The sequence below is a fragment of the Ambystoma mexicanum genome, chromosome 11, assembly GCF_040938575.1.
Source record: "Ambystoma mexicanum isolate Mex_15411 chromosome 11, UKY_AmexF1_1, whole genome shotgun sequence".
NCBI lineage: Eukaryota > Metazoa > Chordata > Amphibia > Caudata > Ambystomatidae > Ambystoma > Ambystoma mexicanum.
This window is the reverse complement of record NC_090934.1, coordinates 753,172,403-753,197,996: the sequence shown is the minus strand read 5'-3', so window position 1 is coordinate 753,197,996 and position 25,594 is coordinate 753,172,403. Positions and strand designations below refer to the sequence as shown.

The following is a 25,594-nucleotide window of genomic DNA, read 5'->3' as shown; positions in this document are numbered from 1 at the left end:
AGGAGCCAAATGGCAGTTCAGTTACTTAGAAGTGAGCAAAAGGGACAAGTTAAGTAGAATAGATCACATATACTTGTTTGACTGGGCAAATAGTTTCAGTTCACCAGAAGAGTTCAATTCAAGTCAATAGGCCTAGGCCAATGTCAATGGACTAGTGTTCTGGATAGGAAAGAGCAGTTCTGGTATTAAACGGTAAAGTCTTTGCAAAAGTTCTCAGAAGTAGTTTGTATGAAAAAGAATCATTTGTTGGGTCACAAGCTGATTAGGCCTGCAAGTTGGGAAAGTTTCACAAATTTCACCGCAAGAGTGGCGTTCTCTCAATCGGGTTGGCGCATTACCTTAGTATGAAGAAACAAATACAGCTGAAGGCTTTGGTTCCTGCCAGTTCCTTCAGATCTCACTGTTCCTGAACCCCAGTCGTGGGGACAAGAGGGAGGATGTCAGGGGAGGGGGGGGGTCTCCTGAACTGCACGGGATTGTCAGAAAAAGGAAACAAAATGGAGTCACTTCAGTTCCAGTAGCTGTAGATTCAAGCACACAAGCTGGTGTCCCCCTCCCTGGTTAATCCCAACCAGCCTTGAGAAATGGTATCCAGGTGGCTTACGAGTTGAGTTGGTGAGACCAATCAAAGGAAGAAGTCGTCCTTGAAGGGGATTCTCTGTCGAGATAAACTTGTCAATTCGGACCTGCATCAGGGCTTCACCAGGCAAACGAATGGTCCAGGAGTTGCAGCAGCCGTCTTCTTCCAGCTCTTATTCGATTCTTTCGTTCCAGTGGTCGACTCCGCTCTCCAGTCCAAGAGACTCACTTTTTAAACAGTTCTCTCCCTTTCATTCCAGCCTATCTGTTGCTCAACCAGAAGGGTGGCTGTCCTTGCCGGACAGTCAGCCAGCCAATCACGCTCGAGTGCATTTGGGTCTCCTAGGAGACTAAGCACAGGGAGTTTCGGGCACCTCCCTCACTTCTGCCCACCCCAGACACTCAGATTCCAGAGGCGGTCTTCACTCCTGAAGCCCGCCAAAGGCACATGAACAAAAGGACCAAACCTGGTGTGGCGCGCAAAGACACACTAGAAGGACCTTTCCAAAAAAACTGCAGAAAAAAAGACTGTGACCCATTTAAACAAAGGGGCGTAAGGTGCCATCTTCAAAAACATGGCTCCCGTGATTTTTAGCTACCGGTGTTTGCGGTTGGGAAAAATCATGGTAGTTCGTTGTAAAACCACTGCCACCAGCCTTTTCAATAGGAAAGGGTAGCATGTGACTGCTACATGAGTATTTAGACGCAGGGGATACCATGAAACCCCTCCAGCACTCCATTGTAAGATGGTGTGTGCTGGGTCTAGGAATGTGGAAAGACTAGTAAGTCAATTTCACTTTACATTCTCTGGAAATAGTAGTTCATCCCAGAGAAGGTATTTAAACCTTTGGGAAGTCTAAGCAACATCCCTGTGTCACTGCACTGAAGGTGTTGTGTAACACACATGAAAAGATGATGCCTATGGAGTTATCTAAAACTCCATAATCAAAGAACACAAGTGTAAAACACATATCAAAATACATGAGTGGGAAAAAGGCTTGCACTCTTTAGAGGTAAAAATAATCAAGTCCTCAAAATCCAGCAAAGTTGTTGGGGGTCTAAGGTGAAGGGAATTGGCACATTTATGAGAATTCTCCCTAATAGAGTGCTGCGGGTTACTTAGGTGCCCCTTTTTTCTACCTACTCATGCAACATTTTTTGTTACCCTCACGACTTTAAGTGACAGGTGGCAGTGGTTTAATTTTCCTTTCATTGTGCTTTTCTACCATAGGCTAAATCCTTAGGTGCAGTATAGCACACATGGGTGACCATTTTGTTAAAACGTCCCCGGTCTTGTTTTTTCACCATTTTCTGTTTGTGAGGTCTTTCTTGGGTTTTACTTTGTGCGACAAACCAGGTTTTAGCCCTTTGTTCGTTTTGCCTTTGGTGGGCTTCAGTGCTGAAACCCGCCTCTGGCTCCAGCGTGTCTGTAAGGGCAGGAAGTGAAGGAGCTGCCCAAAACTCCCCTGTCTTTGTCTCTAGGGCAACCTGAATGCACCCAGTCCTGATTTGCAAGGACAGCCAGGGAGCCAGACAGCCACCCATCTGTTTGAGTGACAGCTAGGCTGTGTATGAATGGGAGAAACCTGCTTAAAAGGCGAGGGTTTTGGAACTTGAGACAGTCGAACACTGGGAATGACATCCCGACGAAGAAAACGTGAACAAAGCTTGCTGCATCCTCCTGGATGGTTGAAACTGCCTGGTGAAGCCCTGCTGCTGTGCTCAAACTCCCTTTTTTTTTTTTTTTAATCGACAAGAGAAGCTCCGGAAGGGACGACTTCTTCCCTTGGGTTAGTGGGACCAACGAACCCCGAGACGAACTTTGCTGGAACACCTTCCCCAACTGGCTGTATTTCTTTTGCTGGTGCAAAAACCGAGGGCAAGGGGTCAAGAAATCCATAGTCGAGTGCAACGTCTGTGATCCGGACATCTCGAGGATCCTCAAGAAGCAGGACGACCAAAGCTAGAGTCCCCTCACCAGAGAGGAAGCCCAACCGGTATCCAAGATCCGCGGTGGTGCTGATTACCGACTGCTGAAACCACAAAGTGCAGCTGATTCGAAAAGAGCCCATAGCTGCCACCGACCTTCCAATTGCTGCCGCAGGAGTCTCCAGACATCCTCCCTCTTGTCTCCACGACTGAGACCCAAGATCTGCATCACTGTAACCAGACAGAAGCCAGCTGGACCCTCTTTTTCTAACCAAAGGTACTGTTCTGAGTTGGGGTACTTACCTCGGTGTCTGTAGCTTGCTCTTCTCCGATGAGATTTGCAATGGCTGCGTTTCTAGAGTTGATTTCAGCTCCATCTTTTCACAAGTGTAACAGCTTGTGACCCTACAGTGATTTTACTTCACAAACTCTCTACCTTTGTGCAAGACTTTGATTATCTAAGAAGTGGCTCCGCCCCATAGAGTTTGCTCCAATTGACTTTGCCTGTCCTGCAGACTCTTCTATTCCATTTGACTTTGTTTCTTACTGTCCCTCATAGGTGATGCATTGGTTGTAAGCATATTTGCTGTGAAAGTTTTTTTATCTAGACTTCATTGGAAGATTGAAAGTGCTCACATGCTTTGAGAACCTGTTTAACAGTGTTCCCCCTTTAGCCTTTCCTTTCTGCAAATTCAGAATTTACAAAGTGCCATAGTGATATGTAAATGCAAGTACTGTCCTAGTTAGTGAAGTCACCCCAGGGTGTAGGAAGTGTGTATGAAGCATCGCTAAAGAGTATCTACTAGCTTTGTGATAATTCTGAACAAGTATTCTAAAGCATATTTGATTACTACAGATATTGCCCTTTTTTTTTAAAGAATGCTTGTTTAAAAAGGACTGTTAAATAAATAATTATTTTACTAGAAACCTTGAGTGCAAGTGTTATTTGGATACTTGTATTTGTGGATTTCATTGCTATAGCTCTACAGCTCACATTTACCCCTCTTGAGATAAGCCTGGTTGCTCTACCAACTTGTGTAGTACAGGACTATACCAATAGGAGGGTTGTCTAATACCATGAGGACAAGGGTTGTGTAGTCTCCCCCAGGGTTACTACATCATTTCTTGCCTAACGGGAACCAGTACTGTGGCCAACACTAAATCCCAACACCACACCCAACCTTCACACCAACAAATCCTTGGCTTTCTCAACCAATTCCAATATCCTTGTCCACATCCTGCAGTTGTGCAGTTTTCCAGTCCTTTGCAGGGCCTTTTCCACGTGTCTTGGGTCTACAAACCTTTTAAGGACTTGGATCGTCAAACTTTGGTCTTGATCCCCTGGTGAGGTTCTCCATCTTTGCCACCCAAAAGGTGCCCTTCCTGCATGAACGCCTGGTCTAACTGTATTGTCATCATAACCTGGAGCTGCCTGCTTACTTTTTCCTATTAGTCTATGGACACGCTTTAACATTCTAAACTGTTTGTCTTTAACTAGTTTACTTGCCTTTAAAATTATGGTTTGGAATTTTAGGGACACTTTACTATTTTGTTGTCCTCTACTGTCCTAAGAGTGTGGTCGGGCTGTTCGGTCACAGCTACCATTGTGAGAGTCAGGTCTAACTTAGGAGAATTTCTGCTTGACATTACGAGTTGGAGTTCTCAAGTACTCCGTACAGCGTTTGGTGGAAAATCTCCATCAACAAATGTTTGACCAATTAAAAGTGGGTTAAAGTGATTGCTGGCCGTAAACCTATTATCTCAACTTGTTCCCGTTAGGAGGAGAAACGTAACAAGGAACAAGAAGAGCAGAAGAAGCTTTTGGAACAAAGAGCGCAGTATATGGAGAAAACAAAGTGCCTTTTGTCATTCACTGCCGGAGAAATGGACGGACCAAAGGAGAAGAAGAAAGGAGGCGGTGGTGGAAAGGTACGGTATAGAATGACTTCGATGCCATATTGTGACTGGTAAATGCATCCTTCAAGTTTAAACTTGAACTTCTTTTGTAGCTTAGGTTATCAAGAGCAAATTATACGTGGGATGCTCCATTTTCATAAGCCAACATTAATTTTGCAAAACTGTGCTCGAGACCATTACAGATATATGAATTTCTCATGACAGCGTTCTAAGAAGGCTGGAGACTTTGAGGAGTTTGTTAATGATGATTCTGATGAAGACTTGCCAACCAAAAAGAAGAGAAGGAAGAAAGGCAGTGGGAGTGAACAGGAAGGAGAGGATGAGAATGGAGAAAAGAAAAAGAAAAAAAGGAGGAAAAAGTAAGTTTATTTTACCTCTTGATATGTCTTGTATGTATTTATGCTTGTATAGCGCCGGTAGCCCACAGGCATCAGGGCGCTTGGACAAAACAATATATGTATAGTGAGACAGAACCTCACCCGTTCCTAACCCTATGCTAGCATTGAAGGATAAAAGACTATATTGCTTATTTAAAGAGATGTGTCTTGACGTTTCCTAAACGCTAGGTGGTTACTTTCTGCTCTGAGCCTCCGGAAGGTTGTTCCACTGTTGTGGAGCCAGGACCACAAAGGAACTGCCCAACCCTGATTTCAGTCTGAACTTGGGAACAACCAGAAGGCACTTGCTGTTAGGCAGATACCTGCAAAGGACCACTGCAAAATATTTAGGACTACAGGTGGTTGGCAGTATACCCAATTGGTAGCAGTCTGTACCACCCAGATTTACCTGGTAGCTGTGGCTGAGCAGTCAGACCTCTCTCAAGATGAGTTTGGCAGTATATAGAGTATACACAATAGGTACAGAGATACAGTAGCACAAGCAAACACTGACCAGAGTTTTGGTGTAAAAGTATATAATTATTTATTTAAAGACACACTTGTAAATTACACTAGCACAAAAAGAGGTAAGTAAATTCAACACACAGTCACTATTATATACATTTCGTAGGTCACCCTCAATGAAAGACACCCTGGTGCCTAGTTTCATGAGCCCTCTGATTAATCAAACAGGAGCCAGTTGGATGAACATCAAGAAACCGGGCTTCCAAAAATGTTCCAAATGTAAAGCATGCACCTACGCAGTCAATACCAGCTGTTATTTACATCCTATTCTAGGGAAGAACATTAAGATTGTGTCCAGAATAACTTGTGAAACCGAATACGTGGTATATGTGTTGAATTGCCCATGTAACAAATGGTATGTTGGTAGCACCAAAGGACAACTCAAGTTAAGGGTACTACAACATATCAGGGCAATTAAACATGCCGATCCAACTTACCCTATGGCTCTACATTTTAAGCACCAACATGGGGGCCAACTAGAGGGTTTTACTTTTTTCGGCATACACACAATTACTAAACCGCTCAGGGGAGGTAACCGCGAGTTAGCATTACGACAGCTGGAAACCAGGTGCATTTTGGACCTAGAGACTAAGAAACCCAGGGGTCACAATTTAGATGAGGAACTGTATACCTTCCTGGGAACATGAATCTTAAGTTTATAATGTCTCTAAACCTGCTCTTACCATTCGGTACATGTCCCATAGTGGACTCCTGATGCTACTAGTAAAAATGGAACTATTACATGTTTATTTACGAAATATTGGGTTGGTACTTTGCTTTCATAGCTGTGATGCAGTTTTTTAACATTGGTTTTTAATAGGTAACCACATAGGTTTTTATTATTAGAGGTTGCCATAACACAGAGATTTTTTTAACTTGACTGTACCTGTTTTGTGGCGTCATATCGATGATAATCCTATGCGGACTCCATAATAGAAGGGTTTTACCTATACTCTATTGTCGATACATCTTTACCTCTATAAAATCCTTGGTGCAGACATATAGATTTATATGAAAGAGACACATTCTTTACCTTTTATACGACCAACATGGTTCTCTATTTAGCATTATGAATTTGGATGTTTTATGCACTATGCACTTTATGATCCAGCAATTGTTTGCACGCACTTTGCACTTTATAAAAAGGAACCTTTTGCGGAATGATGAACAGAGCAGATGTCCATGCACATACCTCAGAATGTGAAAAAATCTAAATTTATAGAGATTCGCTTTATTTGACATATATTGGATAATGTATCCATTTAGTAAAGCATAAAGCTGAGAGGCTTATATAAATAAGAGAGGTATGTGCATGGACGGAGAGCACTATGCACTTTATTTTATTGCTGCTATGCATGTAATTTCGCTGCTGGAATGCTATTTTTGCACAGACATCCAAATGTTTTATACTTGGCAATTTTGCACATATCATTACCGTCTATATGCACCTAGTCCGAGGTCTACTTGAGTACGCTAGACTCTAGTTTGCATAGGTTACCATTGCTAATTTACGATCATGTAGCTAGGAGTCACATCTGACCAATTCCGCCTTTTTGATGCATTGACAAACGCATTCTTAGACATATAAATTATGTCTAAAAACTATGGCATATTGCTGAAATTGAAAAATGAATGATTGATTTGTGAAAATAATGCAATATTTTTATATCACATACTGTGTGTCTACTATGCGCTTACAAATGATGAAAGTAATTCATGTGGCACATATTGGAGGACAAAGTTAGAACTCCTTCATGAGTAATCACATACTGTTGAATCGTTCCAATATGGCTGCCTTACAAAACATGATGAACGAACAGTCCATAGCAGGAGGACACTCTCTATGTGAAATCAGAGAGTCAGCCGGGGGATAAATTGCAGTCCATTCTCTGTGTTGTTGGCAAACCCACGTGATCAAGCGGTCTGTGTACCGCGAAACGCGTCGTTCTTTGTTTTCCTTCCTGATGTACTCACACCAATAAAGAAAATGTGTTGCCAGGAGTGCTGAGGAGTTTCTTTCCACTTTCTTTTGCTGCAAGGATACTGGTTCTTGATTGCAGCTGCTCTCTGGAGTGCATTCCACCTGCTGTCTTTTTCAAAAGGCATTCTTTTCATATTATCGCGCCGAAGGCTCAACGGCGCTGGAATCTGCACCCGCCCATCTCACAGAAGCGCACAACTCCGTCCATTTGATCCGTCTTTGGAGCTGTTTTGAGTGCTCCGGTCTGTCTACTGTAACCACGCATCGTGAGGACACAGAGAGGAGGAGCGGGCCGTTTACCTGCTGTATTGCGGATGACGAGTTCGGCGCGTCGGAGGACACGTGGAGCCCGCATCAGTTGCAGCAGGTCTGTTAACGTTCCATTCTTTTCTGGTTCTTCTATCTATTCTAGTCTCGTATGGTCCGTGGACAGTCCGTCAAAGTAATTACAGCACTTCCACACTGTGGCTTGCTGTTGGCCTGAGAGCGAACATTTGTTCAAGCTATAAAGTGGTTAAACACCTCAACAACAATACATTGTATTGATTATGGCAACACAACAGGAAAGGGAAAACATTCGAAAAATACAAGCTGCGTCACTTTTTTGTGAAAAGCAACCCATACCCAATAAAGATGCTCCCAAGGAGCAGATGTCAGAGACACAGCCTAGTAAAGAGGTAAAACTACTAAGAGAACTGGAGAAGCTACGTAAAAGAGAGATCAGTAAATGGTGGGAAGAATTCTCTCTACAAAATTACATTGATGTAGGACGTATTCCAAGAGGTTTACGTATCCTTACCACACCCTCGTTCGAAGATCAAGACCCTGCCATGTTACAAGAATGGGGAGAGTCCAGTAATGCTTGCTCAGTTAACTTCCTTAACATCCTGATCAAATATGCCAGAATGGACAGACACAAAATACTGGATAAAATAAAAGAAGTTACAGAACAATTGCAGAGTCAAGAGGAAAGTGAAGAGGGGAGAAATCTACGAATCAACATGGAAAAAGGATACAAAATGTTTGAGGACGATATCAAATTACGTAAGCAAAGGAAATTCATACGTGATAAAAATGATTACGAACAAGGAAGAGTATTGACCTTTGCCAAACGCTTTGACACACTAAGGAAAAAACTTCCTCTACAAGCCCCAATGTCTACAAACACCAGTTCGATAGAACCATCATCCTCAGACATTGATACTACTGAGAGTGAGAGTGAACAACCTTTGAGAAAATTAAATTTTTTAGAGGAAATGAAGCTATTGGGTATGGATGGCAGACTAAACAGTGGCAAAAAAACAAGAGGCAGAGGCCGAGGCAAGAATTCGAATCAAAGAGGAAGAAAAAGACAAGGAGGGGAAGACGCGGGATCTTTAACAAACATGGAAAAACCGGAGCGCTTAACACGCTCTGGAACAAAGAAATGAACTCATCCATGACAGAACTACCCGACATGTCCATAATTAACCTCTCCTCCCATGAGCTGACTGCGGCTGAAAATCAAGTCTTAAGATTGGGACTAAACTTTTGTCCTACCTCTGTGTACGATTATGCTGAAACCCGCATAGATTTTGATAAATTTATGCGGAAAATCAGACTTAAAAAATTCTTTGCCATGTTTCCGCCAAAACCTAAGACCAAAGTCTGTCACCCAGGACGTACTGATGTTTCCATACAGGACACTCTTACCCTGCGCATCCTTGAAGATTTGGAATTTGAAAACACAGATTTGATGACTAACACAGATTTGGAATTTACTAATGCAGATACAAGTTGGCCAGGCAAAACAGCGCTCAAAATTAAATCTAAATTTAACCCCACGTTCAATCCGGGAGGCCATGTTGAGGCATTTCAGGACCTGGTCATTAATGACCTTAAAAAAATTCGGAAGTCACGGCAACCTGTGAGAACAAACTTGACCCCAGCCCAACAACGCACACTTAAACAACTTGGGGCTATGAAAGAGTATATCATCAAACCATCAGATAAGGGGACTAATATAGTCATGATGAACCGGACTGATTACATCAAGGAAGCTCATAGGCAATTAACAGACAAAAACTGTTACTCAAAATTACAAGCTGACCCTTCTGAAACCATGAGAGTGTTACTATCAGACCTTTTACAGACTTGGAAGGAGAGAGACCTGCTAGACGAAGACATGTGTACATATTTACAACCGAAATTTCCCACCATTCCAACGATTTATTTTCTGCCCAAAGTACACAAAAGCTTGACAAGACCTCCAGGCAGACCTATTGTCACACTATGCGGGGCACTGTTGGAAAACCTATCGCGGTTTGTGGATGAAACACTGATTACTTTTGTCACCACCTTGCCCTCCTACTTAAGGGACACTAAGGATTTTTTGAGCAGAATAGAGGGTATCCCATGGGAAACTTCCTACTTGTTAACAACTTTAGATGTGGTCTCTCTCTACACTTCAATTCGACACGAAGATGGCCTCAAAGCTTGCGAGCATTTTTTGTACACCAGGTCTATGAACTATATGCAACATGGCACCATGATATTGGAGATGATTAGATTTTGCTTAACCAATAATTGTTTTTTGTTTAACAAGGAGTATTTTATCCAACTTCAAGGGACTGCCATGGGCACCACGTTTGCTCCCTCATATGCTAATCTAACTATGGGGTGGTGGGAGAAGTTTGTTGTCTGGCATTCAGGCAACACTTTTTATACTGACAAAATAATCTTATGGCTGCGATATATTGATGATCTGTTTGTGATCTGGGATGGCAATGATCAAGAATGGTTAGACTTTGTGAGGATGCTAAACATTAACAATCTAAACCTCCAATTTACTGAGAACCATAGCAAGACAGAGGTAGTTTTCTTGGATATTGCAATTAAAGTAGCTAACGGAGAAATAACTAGCAGCCTACACAGAAAACCAACCAGCTCAAACATACCACTACACGCAAAGAGTAGCCATCCCACAGCCCTAAAATGGAGCATTCCGTATGGCGAATTTATACGTATACGTAGAAATTGCTCAAACATCAACACCTTTGACAGTGAATGCGCTTGGATGGCCCAGAGATTTAAAAATCGTGGCTACCCAATCAAAATATTGGAAAGAGCTTTTTTAAAAGTTAGAGACATGGATCGTTCCCTCTTACTGACTTCTAACTCTGTGCAAACGAAAAATCCAGAGAATACAGATACACGTTTAATTTTGACCTTTGGTAACGGGGCGCGTAAAATTCGCCAAGTATTACAAAAGCACTGGCATGTTCTAATATTAGATGAACACTTGGGCGAGATTCTGACACCCAAAGTAAATATTACATTTCGTAGGTCACCCTCAATGAAAGACACCCTGGTGCCTAGTTTCATGAGCCCTCTGATTAATCAAACAGGAGCCAGTTGGATGAACATCAAGAAACCGGGCTTCCAAAAATGTTCCAAATGTAAAGCATGCACCTACGCAGTCAATACCAGCTGTTATTTACATCCTATTCTAGGGAAGAACATTAAGATTGTGTCCAGAATAACTTGTGAAACCGAATACGTGGTATATGTGTTGAATTGCCCATGTAACAAATGGTATGTTGGTAGCACCAAAGGACAACTCAAGTTAAGGGTACTACAACATATCAGGGCAATTAAACATGCCGATCCAACTTACCCTATGGCTCTACATTTTAAGCACCAACATGGGGGCCAACTAGAGGGTTTTACTTTTTTCGGCATACACACAATTACTAAACCGCTCAGGGGAGGTAACCGCGAGTTAGCATTACGACAGCTGGAAACCAGGTGCATTTTGGACCTAGAGACTAAGAAACCCAGGGGTCACAATTTAGATGAGGAACTGTATACCTTCCTGGGAACATGAATCTTAAGTTTATAATGTCTCTAAACCTGCTCTTACCATTCGGTACATGTCCCATAGTGGACTCCTGATGCTACTAGTAAAAATGGAACTATTACATGTTTATTTACGAAATATTGGGTTGGTACTTTGCTTTCATAGCTGTGATGCAGTTTTTTAACATTGGTTTTTAATAGGTAACCACATAGGTTTTTATTATTAGAGGTTGCCATAACACAGAGATTTTTTTAACTTGACTGTACCTGTTTTGTGGCGTCATATCGATGATAATCCTATGCGGACTCCATAATAGAAGGGTTTTACCTATACTCTATTGTCGATACATCTTTACCTCTATAAAATCCTTGGTGCAGACATATAGATTTATATGAAAGAGACACATTCTTTACCTTTTATACGACCAACATGGTTCTCTATTTAGCATTATGAATTTGGATGTTTTATGCACTATGCACTTTATGATCCAGCAATTGTTTGCACGCACTTTGCACTTTATAAAAAGGAACCTTTTGCGGAATGATGAACAGAGCAGATGTCCATGCACATACCTCAGAATGTGAAAAAATCTAAATTTATAGAGATTCGCTTTATTTGACATATATTGGATAATGTATCCATTTAGTAAAGCATAAAGCTGAGAGGCTTATATAAATAAGAGAGGTATGTGCATGGACGGAGAGCACTATGCACTTTATTTTATTGCTGCTATGCATGTAATTTCGCTGCTGGAATGCTATTTTTGCACAGACATCCAAATGTTTTATACTTGGCAATTTTGCACATATCATTACCGTCTATATGCACCTAGTCCGAGGTCTACTTGAGTACGCTAGACTCTAGTTTGCATAGGTTACCATTGCTAATTTACGATCATGTAGCTAGGAGTCACATCTGACCAATTCCGCCTTTTTGATGCATTGACAAACGCATTCTTAGACATATAAATTATGTCTAAAAACTATGGCATATTGCTGAAATTGAAAAATGAATGATTGATTTGTGAAAATAATGCAATATTTTTATATCACATACTGTGTGTCTACTATGCGCTTACAAATGATGAAAGTAATTCATGTGGCACATATTGGAGGACAAAGTTAGAACTCCTTCATGAGTAATCACATACTGTTGAATCGTTCCAATATGGCTGCCTTACAAAACATGATGAACGAACAGTCCATAGCAGGAGGACACTCTCTATGTGAAATCAGAGAGTCAGCCGGGGGATAAATTGCAGTCCATTCTCTGTGTTGTTGGCAAACCCACGTGATCAAGCGGTCTGTGTACCGCGAAACGCGTCGTTCTTTGTTTTCCTTCCTGATGTACTCACACCAATAAAGAAAATGTGTTGCCAGGAGTGCTGAGGAGTTTCTTTCCACTTTCTTTTGCTGCAAGGATACTGGTTCTTGATTGCAGCTGCTCTCTGGAGTGCATTCCACCTGCTGTCTTTTTCAAAAGGCATTCTTTTCATATATATATATATATATATATATATATATATATATATATATATATATATATATATATATATATATATATATATATATATATATATATATATATATATATATATAACCCTGATTACTTATTAGACAAGTCTTAATGAGAAACACCACTTATTTTCAGACAGAGTTGTGAGCTCTTAACATAAGATGGCACTCTAATAAGTTATTTAAAAAGGGAGGGAAAAAGGCAAAGTTATGAAAGCACACAAATTTCAATACTTTTCACAGAACCACAGTGAGGCAGGTTAGGCAAAGTCTACTGGAGAGCAAGGAAGTTCAAATTCCAGGCCCACTCTTGGAGAGAGCAAGCGAAATGTGTCCAGGATCACACAGTGGGGTTATGCCCAAAGAGTCTTTGTAAATAGTTCACAAAAGATTGAGATCACGTCAGGAAAAGTTAGTTAACAGGCCCCAGGCTAACCCAGGTTAGAAAGTCGAGGATTTACTGTCACCCCGAACGATCTGTCGCAAGGGAAGCCAGACGGGACACAGTACCTGAAAATGGGAAGAACGCTCCAGCGGGTACAGTTGTTCCAGGCAGCGGGTGCAAGTCAGTGTTTCGTCCAGAGGAAGAGGTCTCGATGTGGAGGAAAACTGAAGGTCGTTGCACTGCCAGGAAAGAAACCAGCTGCGGAGTTTCCCGGTTACAAGGTACCACCCTTTTCTTCGTGGTAGTGGTAAACCGTGGTATTCCGGTTGCCAGGGTGCTTGGCAAGGCGGCCACGAGATGGTCCAGGAAGGCGAAAAGACGGGCAAACTGGTTATCCCCACCAGTCAAAGGAAGAAGACTCTCTGGGCTGGAGATCTCCTCTGTTGTCGGGAAAAGTGGTGAGATGGTTCAGTAGGGCTCCACCGGTGGTGTCGTCGTTGCAGGTCAGCTCGGCTTCTCCCTCCTCGGATTCTTTAGTTACTGTGGCGACTTCTGAAGTTCCAGTCCCCAAAGCCCTGCTTTTATGCAGAAAACCCCCATTCATTCAGCCTAGCTGTCACTCAAACATGCTAAGTGGTGAGCTGGGCGGCTCACCACTTGGGCCAATCACACAAGAGTGCAACTTGATTTGCCGAGGCAACTCAGTCCAGGGTGCCTAAACCCCCTCTGATACCCCCTGTGGTACCCAGACAGAGTGGAACCACTTTTGGAGGCTTCTGTGGAGAAGCCAAAAAGTGGTACAAAGGGCTCGACTTGGGTTGGAGTCACAGAAGCGAACACAAACACCATTTTGGAACCAAGTTTCCGCAAAAAATACCAACCGGTGAATTTATATTCATTTAATAAATCGCAGTATATGTTCGAGGCTATTTTAAAAAGTGGTAGCCTCGAACAATGGGAAAGTCCCATAGGAATATATTTGCGGTCGAATATAAAAAGTAGTATCCAGTGCCACCAGCCAAAACTTGGTCGGGGGGGGGGGACTGGACAGTGCCCCCTCAAACAGACCCCGGGGCAATCGAATTGCCCCGACCAGTACGTCCACAATATGATGGTTTGTACTGGTTCTGTTCAAAATTTGAGACTAGTAAAGCCAATGGTGACTTTACATGCCCTGGGAGATGGTAGTCAGTCCCAGGGTATGGAGTCTATGTTTGGGGGTTGCTACGACACCCCTGGGTTACTGCACGGAGGGTGCTGTGTAACCCAAATATCAAAAACACATGAAACCCTATGGGGAAAAGGACCACATAGCCCATAGAACACATACAAAGTCAAAGGAACACCTCACATCATGTCAAGAGTGGGAGGAAAAGAGTCTCACTCTTAGCAGGAGAAAAAATAAACCCCAAAAATCCAGCAAAGCTGTTGGGGGACTCACTAGGTTTGGGAAATTAGCCTTTACAGAGAATAAAGATTTTCCATAATACCTTACTAGAAAGTCTTGATTCTATTAAAGACACGGAGGCGAGCATTATGCTTCTCTTTCTTTATTTACATATTTAAAGAAAGGCTCAGCAGCAAGGTATTTTTTTGTGCACCAAGTGTTGTATGAGTAAACATAGAAAAAATATACAATATAACAAGTAAACATAATAGAACAGTAGTATTTCCAGAGTTCTGAATGAAACAAACTCCATTTCCCAGAGTTCCCTAGTGTTACCAAAGAAACATCAACATGTGACTTAGTCCTCCAATGGGTGTCCTGATCCCTTCATAAACAGTCCTAAACATGATGCGACTTCCTCTTTCGAAGCTGCGAACTTGGCTGTCCATGATAAGGTAGTACTTGTAGTTGGTAGATCTGTTGAACAGCTGATCAAGAGGATTTGTCGGCAGGCGCTGTCGAGAAAGGAGATTGAAAGTAAAATTACTTCATGTATATAACAACCCTAGTTCCCTTATCGGGGAGGGAGAAAATGTCATTGGGTTATTTATTTATTTATTTCTTATAAAATGCAATAATTTCTTTTGTGAGTTTTAGTAACTTATAACAATACATTGTCACAATTAGGAGAGAGGTACAGTATTATTTTCTCTTTGGGTGGGATAATGCTCGCCTCCGTGTCTTTAATAGAATCAAGACTTTCTAGTAAGGTATTATGGAAAACCTTTATTCTATGTCAAGACCGGAGGCTCCCATTATGCTTGTTTAAAGCTTACTCACCACAATAGATGCCGGTTGATCTACTGGTTTCAAGTAGAATTGTTTAAATACTGATTCGCTTGCCCAGTCTGCCATTCTCATGATGTCTTCTAGTCGAACTCCGGCCTGAAAGGCTTTGGAGGCCATAGCTCCTCTCACAGAGTGAGCTCCGAAGTGCTGGGTATCTATCCCGGCTTGAGTTAGTGTCCAGCGCACCCAGCGCGCTAAAGTGGGAGCGGAAACCGGTTTGTGTGGTTTACGCAGAGCTATCAGTAGTTGCCCGTTGGGGGAGGCCCTAAGGGTGGCTGTCTTTTCTTCATAAACTTTCAGGCATTTCACCAGACAAAGTTTAGGTTGGTCCTTGAAGGCGGGGTAAGAAATTACCCTAGAGTTACATTTCGTCCTTCTGTGTATGTGAAATACAATACCGTCAGGAGAAAAAGTTCTGCCCGCTAGGTCAAGGGCTCTGACATCAGAGAGACTCCTGCAGGAGACTAAGCAGAGTAAAGTAGTAAGCTTGCCCGAGAGGGCTGTACGTGATAGCTCCTCATTATGATGCCATGAAAGGAAAAGATTCAATACTTTGTTAACGTCCCAAAGTTTGTCATAGCGGGAGAGGGGCGGGACTGTAAGTCTGACTCCTTTTAATAATCTGCAGACGAGGTGGTGTTCACCAGCTGGTATTCCTTCAATGAGGTCGTGACCAGCTGAGATCGCTGAACGATATGCGTTCACTGTCCTGTAGGCGAGCCCTCTTTCTACTAGAGATGCTAAGAAATTCAAGATTTCCTCTACAGGTGCTGAAATTGGGTGTAAGCCTTTTCTCCGGCACCAGGTGCTCCAGGCGCCCCAAGAGTCGGAATATCTCTTAAGGGTGGTAGGAGCCCAGCTTTCCTCGATGAGACTGATCGCCCTGCGTGACATGCCTGGAGTTCTCCATCTTGACCTGAAATCCTCCATGCTGCCAGGGTCAGAGAACCGTTGAAAAGAAGGGGATGCCTCTGCCCCGAAGGATCTAGAAGAAGATCCGGAAATTGGGGTAGTAGGATTGGAAAATCCGAGGAAAGTTTCAGAAGAACTGGATACCAGGTCTGAGATGTCCAGACCGGTGCTATGAGGACTAAGTCTGAATGTTCCAGACGGGCCTTCGCCAGGGTCCTCGCTATCATGGTGAATGGGGGAAAGGCATAGAGTACCCCTTGGGACCATTGTTGGAGAAAAGCGTCTGTTGCTGTTGCTGCTGGATCCGGTCTCCAGCTGTAAAACATTGGTAGCTGTGTATTGAGTCTGCAGGCGAAAAGATCTATGGACATTGGGCCCCAAATCTCCTGGAGGCGGAGGAAGACTCCTCTGTCGAGCTTCCAGTCGCTGTAGTCTGTGGAGTGGCGGGAGTACCAGTCCGCTACCACATTTGATAGGCCGGGAAGGTATTCTGCTGTAACTGAGATTCGATGTGCCAGACAGAAGTGCCAGAAGTCCTTGGCTAATTCTGCTAGAGGTCTTGATTTGGTGCCACCTAGATGGTTGATGTATCTTACCGCGGAAATGTTGTCCATTTTTAGCAAGATACAGCAACTCGCTCTGCCTCTGGCAAAGGAGCGTACTGCAAAGGAACCTGCCAGAAGTTCTAGGCAGTTGATATGCAGGTCTAGCTCTTGATAAGACCAGGTCCCTCCTGTGGCTATGGAGCCGCATCTCGCTCCCCATCGGGAGCGGCTGGCGTCTGACTCGATGATGATATCTGGAGCAGATCCGAAAATGGCTCTGCCGATCCAGGCCTCCATGTGAGTGAGCCACCAGTTGAGTTCTGTCCTCGCTTGAGGAGATAATGTTAGGAGTTGAGAGTATGAAAGACTGTGTCTTAAGTGTTGGCCTTTCAGTCTTTGCAATTCGCAATAGTGAAGAGGGCCGGGAAATATCGCCTGAATGGAGGAGGATAGTAACCCTATCACTCTTGCCAGTTCTCGAAGAGAGAACAGGTCCTTCTGCAAGATCCTGCGTATCTCCCTTTTGGTAGAATGGATCTTGGCTGATGGGAGTCGGAGCTGACAATTCTGGGTGTCCACAACAAAGCCCAGAAATTCCATGCTCTTGGATGGAAGAAGAACTGACTTTTCCCAATTTATAAGGAAACCGAGACTGTGTAGCAAGTTTATGGCTAGTTTGGTCTGTTTCTGAACTAGTTCTTGCGACTGTGCCATGAAAATGATGTCGTCTAGATAAATAATAAGACGAACACCTTGCTCTCTTAGATGAGCTACTACAGGCCATAGAAGCTTGGTGAAAACCCAAGGTGCTGAAGAGAGCCCGAAAGGTAGGCTTGTGAACTCCCAATCTCGATTTTTCCAGGAAAATCGAAGGTAATTTATATGTGCCTGATGAATTGGTATTGTTAAGTAGGCGTCTTTCAGGTCTAGACGCATGAGCCAATCGTTCGGTCTCAGAAGATCTCTGAGCATATGTATACCTTCCATTTTGAAATGGCGGTAAATGATGTATTCTTTGAGAGCTTTGAGGTTTATGACTGGTCGTACTTTTTCTTTCCTGCGAACTAGGAATATGGGACTGAAAAACCCTCCCTGGCTTTGACAGGGGCGAATTGCTCGCTTCAGACAAAGATTGTGTATTTCGCTGTCTAAGGCGATTTGATCTGTCTGAGACATTACTATTGGAGTAGGGCGACATGTCTGGATGGGCTGCTCGAAAAACTCTAGGCGCAGGCCCCGAGCTGTGTCCCTGACCCAGGCGTCTCCTGATAAGGTATCCCAAGCATTTATAAACATCATTAACCTCCCACCTATAGGAGTCAGTGGCACTGGCGCTGCTATAAGTACACTGACCTGTAGATTGTTGTTGGGCTGGGTATCTGGCCGCTCTTCTCCAGGGGCGCCCTCTTCCACGACCTCTTGAGGGAAAGAAAGTGTCGGAGCGCTCTTGCCAGGAGTTATGCTGGCCTCTGGAGTGTTGAGATCTTTTGTCGAAAAAGTAACGGCCGGAGGAGCGACCTCTGCCTCGTCCGGCCCTGGTGAAAACCTTGGACGCGAAGACTCTTTTTATGGAGGCCTGTGCTTTGTCCAATGCTGTAAATGTTCCCACGAATTTCGCCATTTCCTTCATAAAAGGATCTCCAAAAAGCAGGCCTTGTGCTGTTGGACCCGACTCTGTGTCTGCCAGTTCGCTCAGTTTGGCGTCTATTTTATATAGGATGCCTTTTTGGCGTTCTGTCGAAATAGCACAACTGGCGTTACCTAACAGGCAAATTGCCCGTTGAACCCAACCAGAGAGTATTACCGGGTCAATGGGATTAGAAGAGTTTATTGCTTCTTCCGCTAGATCTGAAATCTTGGCTAGTGACCCCGCCACGTCTAGTACTTTGTCCTGACAGGACTTCCAGGCACGGTCTATGCCTTTCCTTGGGTCTTTTACGTTTTTACCTAGGAAGGTAATCATCTTTGAATCTAGCTCTGGTGTTAGAGCCACTTTGTCCGCAATATCTGGACGTGGACATTCCGCTCGAAGTCTAGCTCTGACTTCTTTATCCAGTGGCTTACGTAGTCTGAAATGAATGTATTTTGATGTCTTTGAAGACGGTTCCCAGTCTGTGGATCTGGGGTGCATAAGGTCTTCCGGAGTGAACATCCCCTCTGCAGGAGGCTTGTTTCCGGTTGTGTTCTTGGGGATGGGGTCTGCCGCAGTCCCAGAACCTGAGGGCTCTGAACCCTCTATTTGAATTTCCTCTTCAGATGAGGATTGAGAAGGATCAACGTCGTAGACGCTCTTGTTTTGGTCGTCCTCTGTGCCCTGTCCATATCTCTCCGGGCTTGAGGGTACATTTCCCCTCATTTCTTCCTCTGGGTAAGAGGGTTCATGGGAAGAGGTTACCTTCCTGTTCATAAAGGCTTGTTTGAGCCTGGAGAAGGCGTCCGAAACGGCAGCTGTGGCATCTGTTGGCTGGCTCGGGGGGGTCGTAGAGCTTCTGCTCTTGCAAGCCGGTATACATCCCCCTTCCGTAAGGTGCTTCCTCTTTTGCGTTCTCTTCCTCCCAGGAGGGGAGGTCCCTCTTAAATGCTCTTCCATAGTTTCTAGGTGTTGTTGAATGGGAAAGAGCATGTCTGTTACTGCTTTTCTAATACTGGTCTCCACAGAGGATCCCAGTACCTTTTGTAAGCTGTTAGCCATCGCCACCTCATCTATATAGCAGTGATCTTCCTCAGTCTCAGACCAGGCCTGATCTGATTGAGGTGAGTACTGCGCTGCCATAATAAAGTTTAAAGCACCTTACTCACTTTTCTTTTTTTTTTTTTTTTGTCTTCTGGGTTTTAGAACGCCTTCTCTCACTGCCCAGTAAAATCAGTTCAGCTTAGTGTTATAGTCTTTAGAGAATGCTGAACGGGAGATTTTCTCTCCTCTTTTTTTTTTTTTTTTTAATTTATGTAGATTATGTATTTAAATATATATTCAAGCACTCGCGTGCGAATTCTTGTTAATCCGCGATGAAATAAAGTGTGTATTTGCTGTCGCCTGAGGAGAGATTCCGCCGCTCGAGTTCGCAAAGACCGTTAGAACTTAACGGTCATGCGCACTCGAGCGCCGGAATACAGAGGAAAGGACCAGGAAGAGCAGGAGCTCCCCTGGTGGTTAGTGGGCGGCGTTGTGGGCTGTAGTAATGCCGCGCCGGCCTCCCCGTGCCCGAGGAGAGTACCGATGGGTCGGGGAAGCCGACGCGAGCCCGCCGAGAGGTCCGCTTGTGGAGCGGAAGAAACAGTTGATAAATTGTATTAGCACGAAGCGAAGCTTCGAATCAGGCAGTCTCCGACGCCAGCAGAAGGCAGCTGGCGTCAGAGTTAATAACGAAGGTAATGATTAAAAGGAAATCAATTCAATTTGAGGCAGAGTGCACTCTTAATAACAATTAAACATATATAGCAATGTCAATTACTATGAAAATGAAATAACGTGTCATAAACAGTGGTAAACATGAAGGTACTTATCTCTTGCTGTGAGCAGCAAAGAAAGAGGAAGTCGCATCATGTTTAGGACTGTTTATGAAGGGATCAGGACACCCATTGGAGGACTAAGTCACATGTTGATGTTTCTTTGGTGACACTAGGGAACTCTGGGAAATGGAGTTTGTTTCATTCAGAACTCTGGAAATACTACTGTTATATTATGTTTACTTGTTATATTGTATATTTAGTGCACCCACCTTTTTCTATGTTTACTCATACGACACTTGGTGCGCAAAAAATACCTTGCTGCTGAGCCTTTCTTTAAATATGTAAATAAAGAAAGGGAAGCATAATGGGAGCCTCCGGTCTTGACATAGAATTCTCCCAACACTTGCCCTCCGATCGTAGCCGTCTATGGGGAGTGTAGGGCACTATACTGTTTAAGTAGCCTTGGGCTTTGCCATATAGGCACTTATGCACCAGCGTGAGAGTTTTAAATTGTATCTGTTCCTCAACTCTGAGCCAGTGAAGGGATACTCTTTCGTTCGTTATATGGTCCCTTCTTTTCAAATTTTTGACTAGCCTAACAGCGTCATTTTAAATAACTTGGCATCTGGCCAAGTCCTTAGCCAAGGCCCCTATCAAGGGGGCATTCCCATAGTCTAGCCTAGACAAGACGATGGCTCTGGCTATTGTGGCCAGATTTCTTTCGTTCAGGAAAGGCTTTATGGCTTTAATAAGCCTGAGATAGTAGGCTGTGTTCTTTTGTAGGTAATTGGTCTGCGCATCAGAGTTAACCAGTGAGTTAACCATCATGCCAAGGGTTTTGACTTGGGAGGATACTTGAATCTTAGCGTCCTTTATCTGAAAGGACTTCTATCCCCCCCTCCCCCCAAAGTTTGGCTAACTGATGACTTGAACCGAAAATCAACAATTCAGTTTTAGAGTCGTTAAGACGCATCCAATTGGCCTGCATCCACTCGTCAATCATACTATAGACTTTGCCTGTTGTGACATTATCCGCATCATAATTTCCCTTAAGTTCTAAAATTGGCTGTGTCATCAGCGTAGTTCATGAAAAACACTCCGGCTTTCACTAGAATACTACAGAGCCCTCATGTATATATTAAAAAGCATAGGTGACAAGCTGGCACCCTGCGGGACCCCGAAAAGAATAGAGCACGAGTCGGAGAAACTACTTCCCCAATGAACTCTTGCCTGGCGATCGGATAAGAAGGATACCAGCCACTCCATCGCTTTTTCGGAGCAACCCACATTATCCCTGAGAGCTTTGATAAGGAGTTGATGATCTACGAGATCAAAAGCTGCGCTTAGATCCAAGAGCATCAGCAACCCTACTTTGTTTATGTCCACCATGCACAGCATATGGTTCTGGAGATCCAGCATCGCTGTCTCCATGCTGTTGGTGGCTCTAAAGCCAGATTGTTGCTGGTGTAGAGCTGAGTGGTTCTCCACATACAGTTGGAGTTGCTGTGTGGCAGGCTTGTCCAGGAGTTTAAGGACAAAATTAGAGTTAGTTATAGGGTGAAGATTAGCCGGATCCTTGGGATCCAAGCCTGCCTTTTTTACTAAAGGTGTAATGGTGACCTTTTTGAGTTCCTTCGGAACCGAGCCCTCCTTAAAGGAGGCATTCACTATTTCCAATAGAATAGGTGCAAAGAGTTCTCTATGTTGCAGAATAAAGCTTGATGGTAATATGTTTTCTGCACAGGATGTTGGTTTCATGTGGCTCAGTGCTTCTAACAACTCAGCTTCCGTGACTTATCTCAAACTTGAAAGGCTCAACTGCGAAGCTAATAACATCTTCCACTTGAGACATTGACTGGTTCAAGGATTCTCTAGCTTTGATTATTTTTTGCCTAGCTTTATCTGTCTTGGCTAGAAAGGCGTTCTGTACTATGTTATGTACTATGTATATCTGCCTCTGGGGTATATTTATTGCAGCCAGTCTCAAACTCTGTTAACTGTTCGCAATGCTTTAATATCTGGCTCTGGCTTAAAGAGAATTTACCACCGGTTTGGATGGGAGACAAACGGTGCTTGATGGAATTTGTTGGTGCAACTGACCTTTAGGTTAAAGGTGCATCTCAACTGACTATTTGTGCACCTTGATGTTTGGTATTGGTGAGAAGTTGCCTCAGAGGTTCCATGAAGTGGTTGAAGATGAATGGGGGGTGGTGGAGCCCTGTGGAACTCTGCAGGTTACTGAGTGACACAGTGTTGGCTAAGATTTTCATAAATATGAATAATCTTCCTGACCTGTGTCAACCCCAGAACTTTTTGCTTGGACTTGATTATTTTCTCTTGTCCCCTGGTGAGTGGAGCACGGAGCGGTCTTTCTTAATCAAACTGTCAAGCCCCTGACGCACACAAGTGCACGCAGGGGCTGACCGATTTAGTGTGCCCCAGCAGACTCGTTGCGGGAGTGTCAGGTATGTTTGAATATGTATGTGTGTGTGCGCGTATGTTTTTTGTATGCGTATGTGTGGGGAGAATGCGTGTTTAGATGTGGGAAGGGGGAGGTGGGTGTGGAAGGGGGGGTTTGGTGGGGTTAAACCCCTCGATTAACGGGAGAATGAGCGGGTGGGGGAATGAGGGGCTTCTATGTAATAATACCGCATTTTAAAGCCTACACAAAAAACTGACAAATCTTTGGTGGTTTTTTGTGTTCAGGCTTTAAAATGCGGGATTATGACATAGAACTGTCTCCTTTATGTCTCTCCATAGTGTGTGATTGGAGTTAAATTCCTATAACTTTTGGGCTTAAGCTGGGTTGCCCCTTTTGGCTTCCCCTTTCTCTCATATCTTGGGTGAACTACTGTTCAAAAAAGATAAAGCAGGACTTCCATCCCCTTTACATTTTATATAGTGAGACAGCACACCCCACCTTCTGTGGAGTGCTGGGGAGATGCACTGAATCCCCTTTCTCACTTACCTGGTAACATTTTTGTTACAATTACAAGTTAACTTGAATGCCTGGTGGCAGTGAAACGACTTCTACGGTATCTGGACTATCCATTGAAAATAAATTCATTGAAATGAAATCCAACGAAATGTATTAATTGAAAGTCATTTCCATTGAAATGCACTTTCATTGAATATATTTTGATGGATTTTGATTAGGGTTAGGGGTTGCCCTTGGAGGGGTGGTTGGACAGCCAGACCGCCCCTTTCTGTAAACTGCAGGTAGTTTCCAGAAGTTGTGCTGGAGTTCCTGATAAATACTCCAATCCTGGGAGCTGCCGACAAGTCAACCACTGGAACCAAATCAGAAGAAGATTAAGAAGAGACAGCTGTTTGATTTCCAGCAACCGGAGAGCCTGCTGTGCACCTGTAGCCTGATGTAACCCTTCCTTCCAAGCGACCTGGGGGGGTCCTGAAAGCGATGCTCCTACCCAGAGATCCATTAGTTTCAAGAAGACCTGCAAAAAAAACATCCCTCGATGTGCTGTGACCTTGCTGGGCTGCAAAACGCCAATATCGGGGGACCTCGAGCCTGAGTGCAACGCAACATCTTCCCAAGTCCGAATTTTGCTGAAACTTTGGTGGACTCCAGCTGGACCTCCAGAGGCACTATTCAAATCGCTGAAGTCTTATCAAAGTGCAGGACCAAGAGAATAAAGAGAATCCGTTCATCAGGTACCTGTAAAAGGGTGCCAAATCCACAGGGCTGCGAAAAGCGGTAAAGAATCCTTTGTTGGAAGCCTCCCCCGTCGATGACTGCTGCCTGTTTTCCTTCAGTGTCAATTTCTTCAGTCTCCAGACCAAGGACCAGATCCTTTGCTGCTGCTTCCTGAAGGCATCCACCCAGAAACTCTTCTTTTCTGCTGAGGTACTGTGTTGGCTTCGGTAGTATTTAACTCTTGTGTGAATCCTGTGAGGTTGAGTGGGTGATTTGTGTGGTTGGGAATCTGCCCATACCATTTGCCCGGCCCTAAAGCTGGAACGCATAGAGGGAGTCTTCTGTGAAGTCTCTGAACACTTTCAACTAACTTTAAAGTGAATACTTGTCTGAAGAGATATCCTCGAAGTCTGATTTTCCTGCAGCTCAACATTATCCTATCCTGCTCTGCCTACAGCTGGCTCCTAGACCATCGGAGTTCCTTGTCTGCTTTTGGGAAAACTCATTCTATAGGCTAGGGAAGGACTTTAAAAGACATGGCTTTTGTCGGCTTCTGTCTAAAACTAAAATAAGTATGAATAGTACTTATTTGTTAAAGAAGTTAGTGTGGTAACTGTATCGGTTCAATAGAATAGGTTACAAAGTGTCCTGAAGTTTATACTTGCCTTTAAATTGCTGGTTGCTACTTTAAAAAGTATATAAGTTACTTACTTTTTAGTAGGGGGAAACACCATTAAAATTAATTAAGTGTTGCTACTATTTTATTATTCTTAACTGAATGGATGTAAAACCATACAAATGGGGTTTAGCTACCTCGAAGAACTGTGCTCTCTTCTTAAAGTGTACCATTGGGGTTTGCTTTCCCTGATCTGCTTTAGTGCAAATCTAAATCCGTCTTGGGGTTAATACTTACCCATGAATTGTTGAAAGCCATTGTTAAAAAGTATAGGTTCCTTACCTTGAAATACACGGTCTTTCTAAAAGTGTATAATTGGGTTATGTTTTCCCTGAACTGCTTTAATGCACTTCTAAAATAGTCATAATGTCCCTGCTTCCCTTAAAACTGTGTATTCCTATACAATATAGTGTAGTAAGTTGATCTACCCATAGGTTATACTGACCGTGAATAGCTGCTGCTCTTCTGAAACCGTAACACTGGGTATTGCTTTCCCTGAATTGCTTACTGCACATTTAAAATAGTTTACTGAGTTAATACTTGTCTCTATAAAGTATGTGAGTTACTTTACTATCTCTGAACTGTGTTCTAAAAAGCAAGATTGGTGTGTAACTGTATCCATTCAAAATAGAAGAAAGTTACATATGTTGAAAGGTGTACTTGTAGTAGTTAATCTAATTAAGTGTGCCTATAACTAAATAACACAGAATATTTGGACCAGTAGGGCCTATTGCCCTTGAATTACTCATTGTATTCTGAAAGTATACCTAACCTGGCTTTACACCCCAATAATATTTTAATGCCGTTCTGAATGTGTTACAAGTTTGACTCGCCTTGACTGCTTATTGTAATCTAAATAAGCTTATACTTCTGTTTGTATATCAGTTGGTTTTTATAATTGTGTTTACTTGATAGGTCATAGTACTTACCTTTGCCAAGATTTATCTTGGCTTACTTGTATTTAAATAAACCCTTTATTTATACAATACATAGTGTTTCAGTGTTTCTTTGGACCATATCTAATCTACAATTTATTTGTACCAAGCTACAGCTCTCTCTCCCAAGATGAGCCTGG

General features: G+C 43.3%; 1 protein-coding gene across 1 annotated transcript in view; it reads left to right on the top strand.

Moving 5' to 3' along the window:
- The window catches only part of CTR9 (CTR9 homolog, Paf1/RNA polymerase II complex component), an 861,351-nt gene that overhangs the window by 733,075 nt on the left and 102,682 nt on the right, over positions 1-25,594 (top strand). The window contains exons 21-22 of the mRNA XM_069623650.1: positions 4,288-4,437; positions 4,630-4,784. Coding sequence (XP_069479751.1) covers positions 4,288-4,437; positions 4,630-4,784 — 305 coding nt within the window. The remainder of the gene's footprint in view (positions 1-4,287; positions 4,438-4,629; positions 4,785-25,594) is intronic.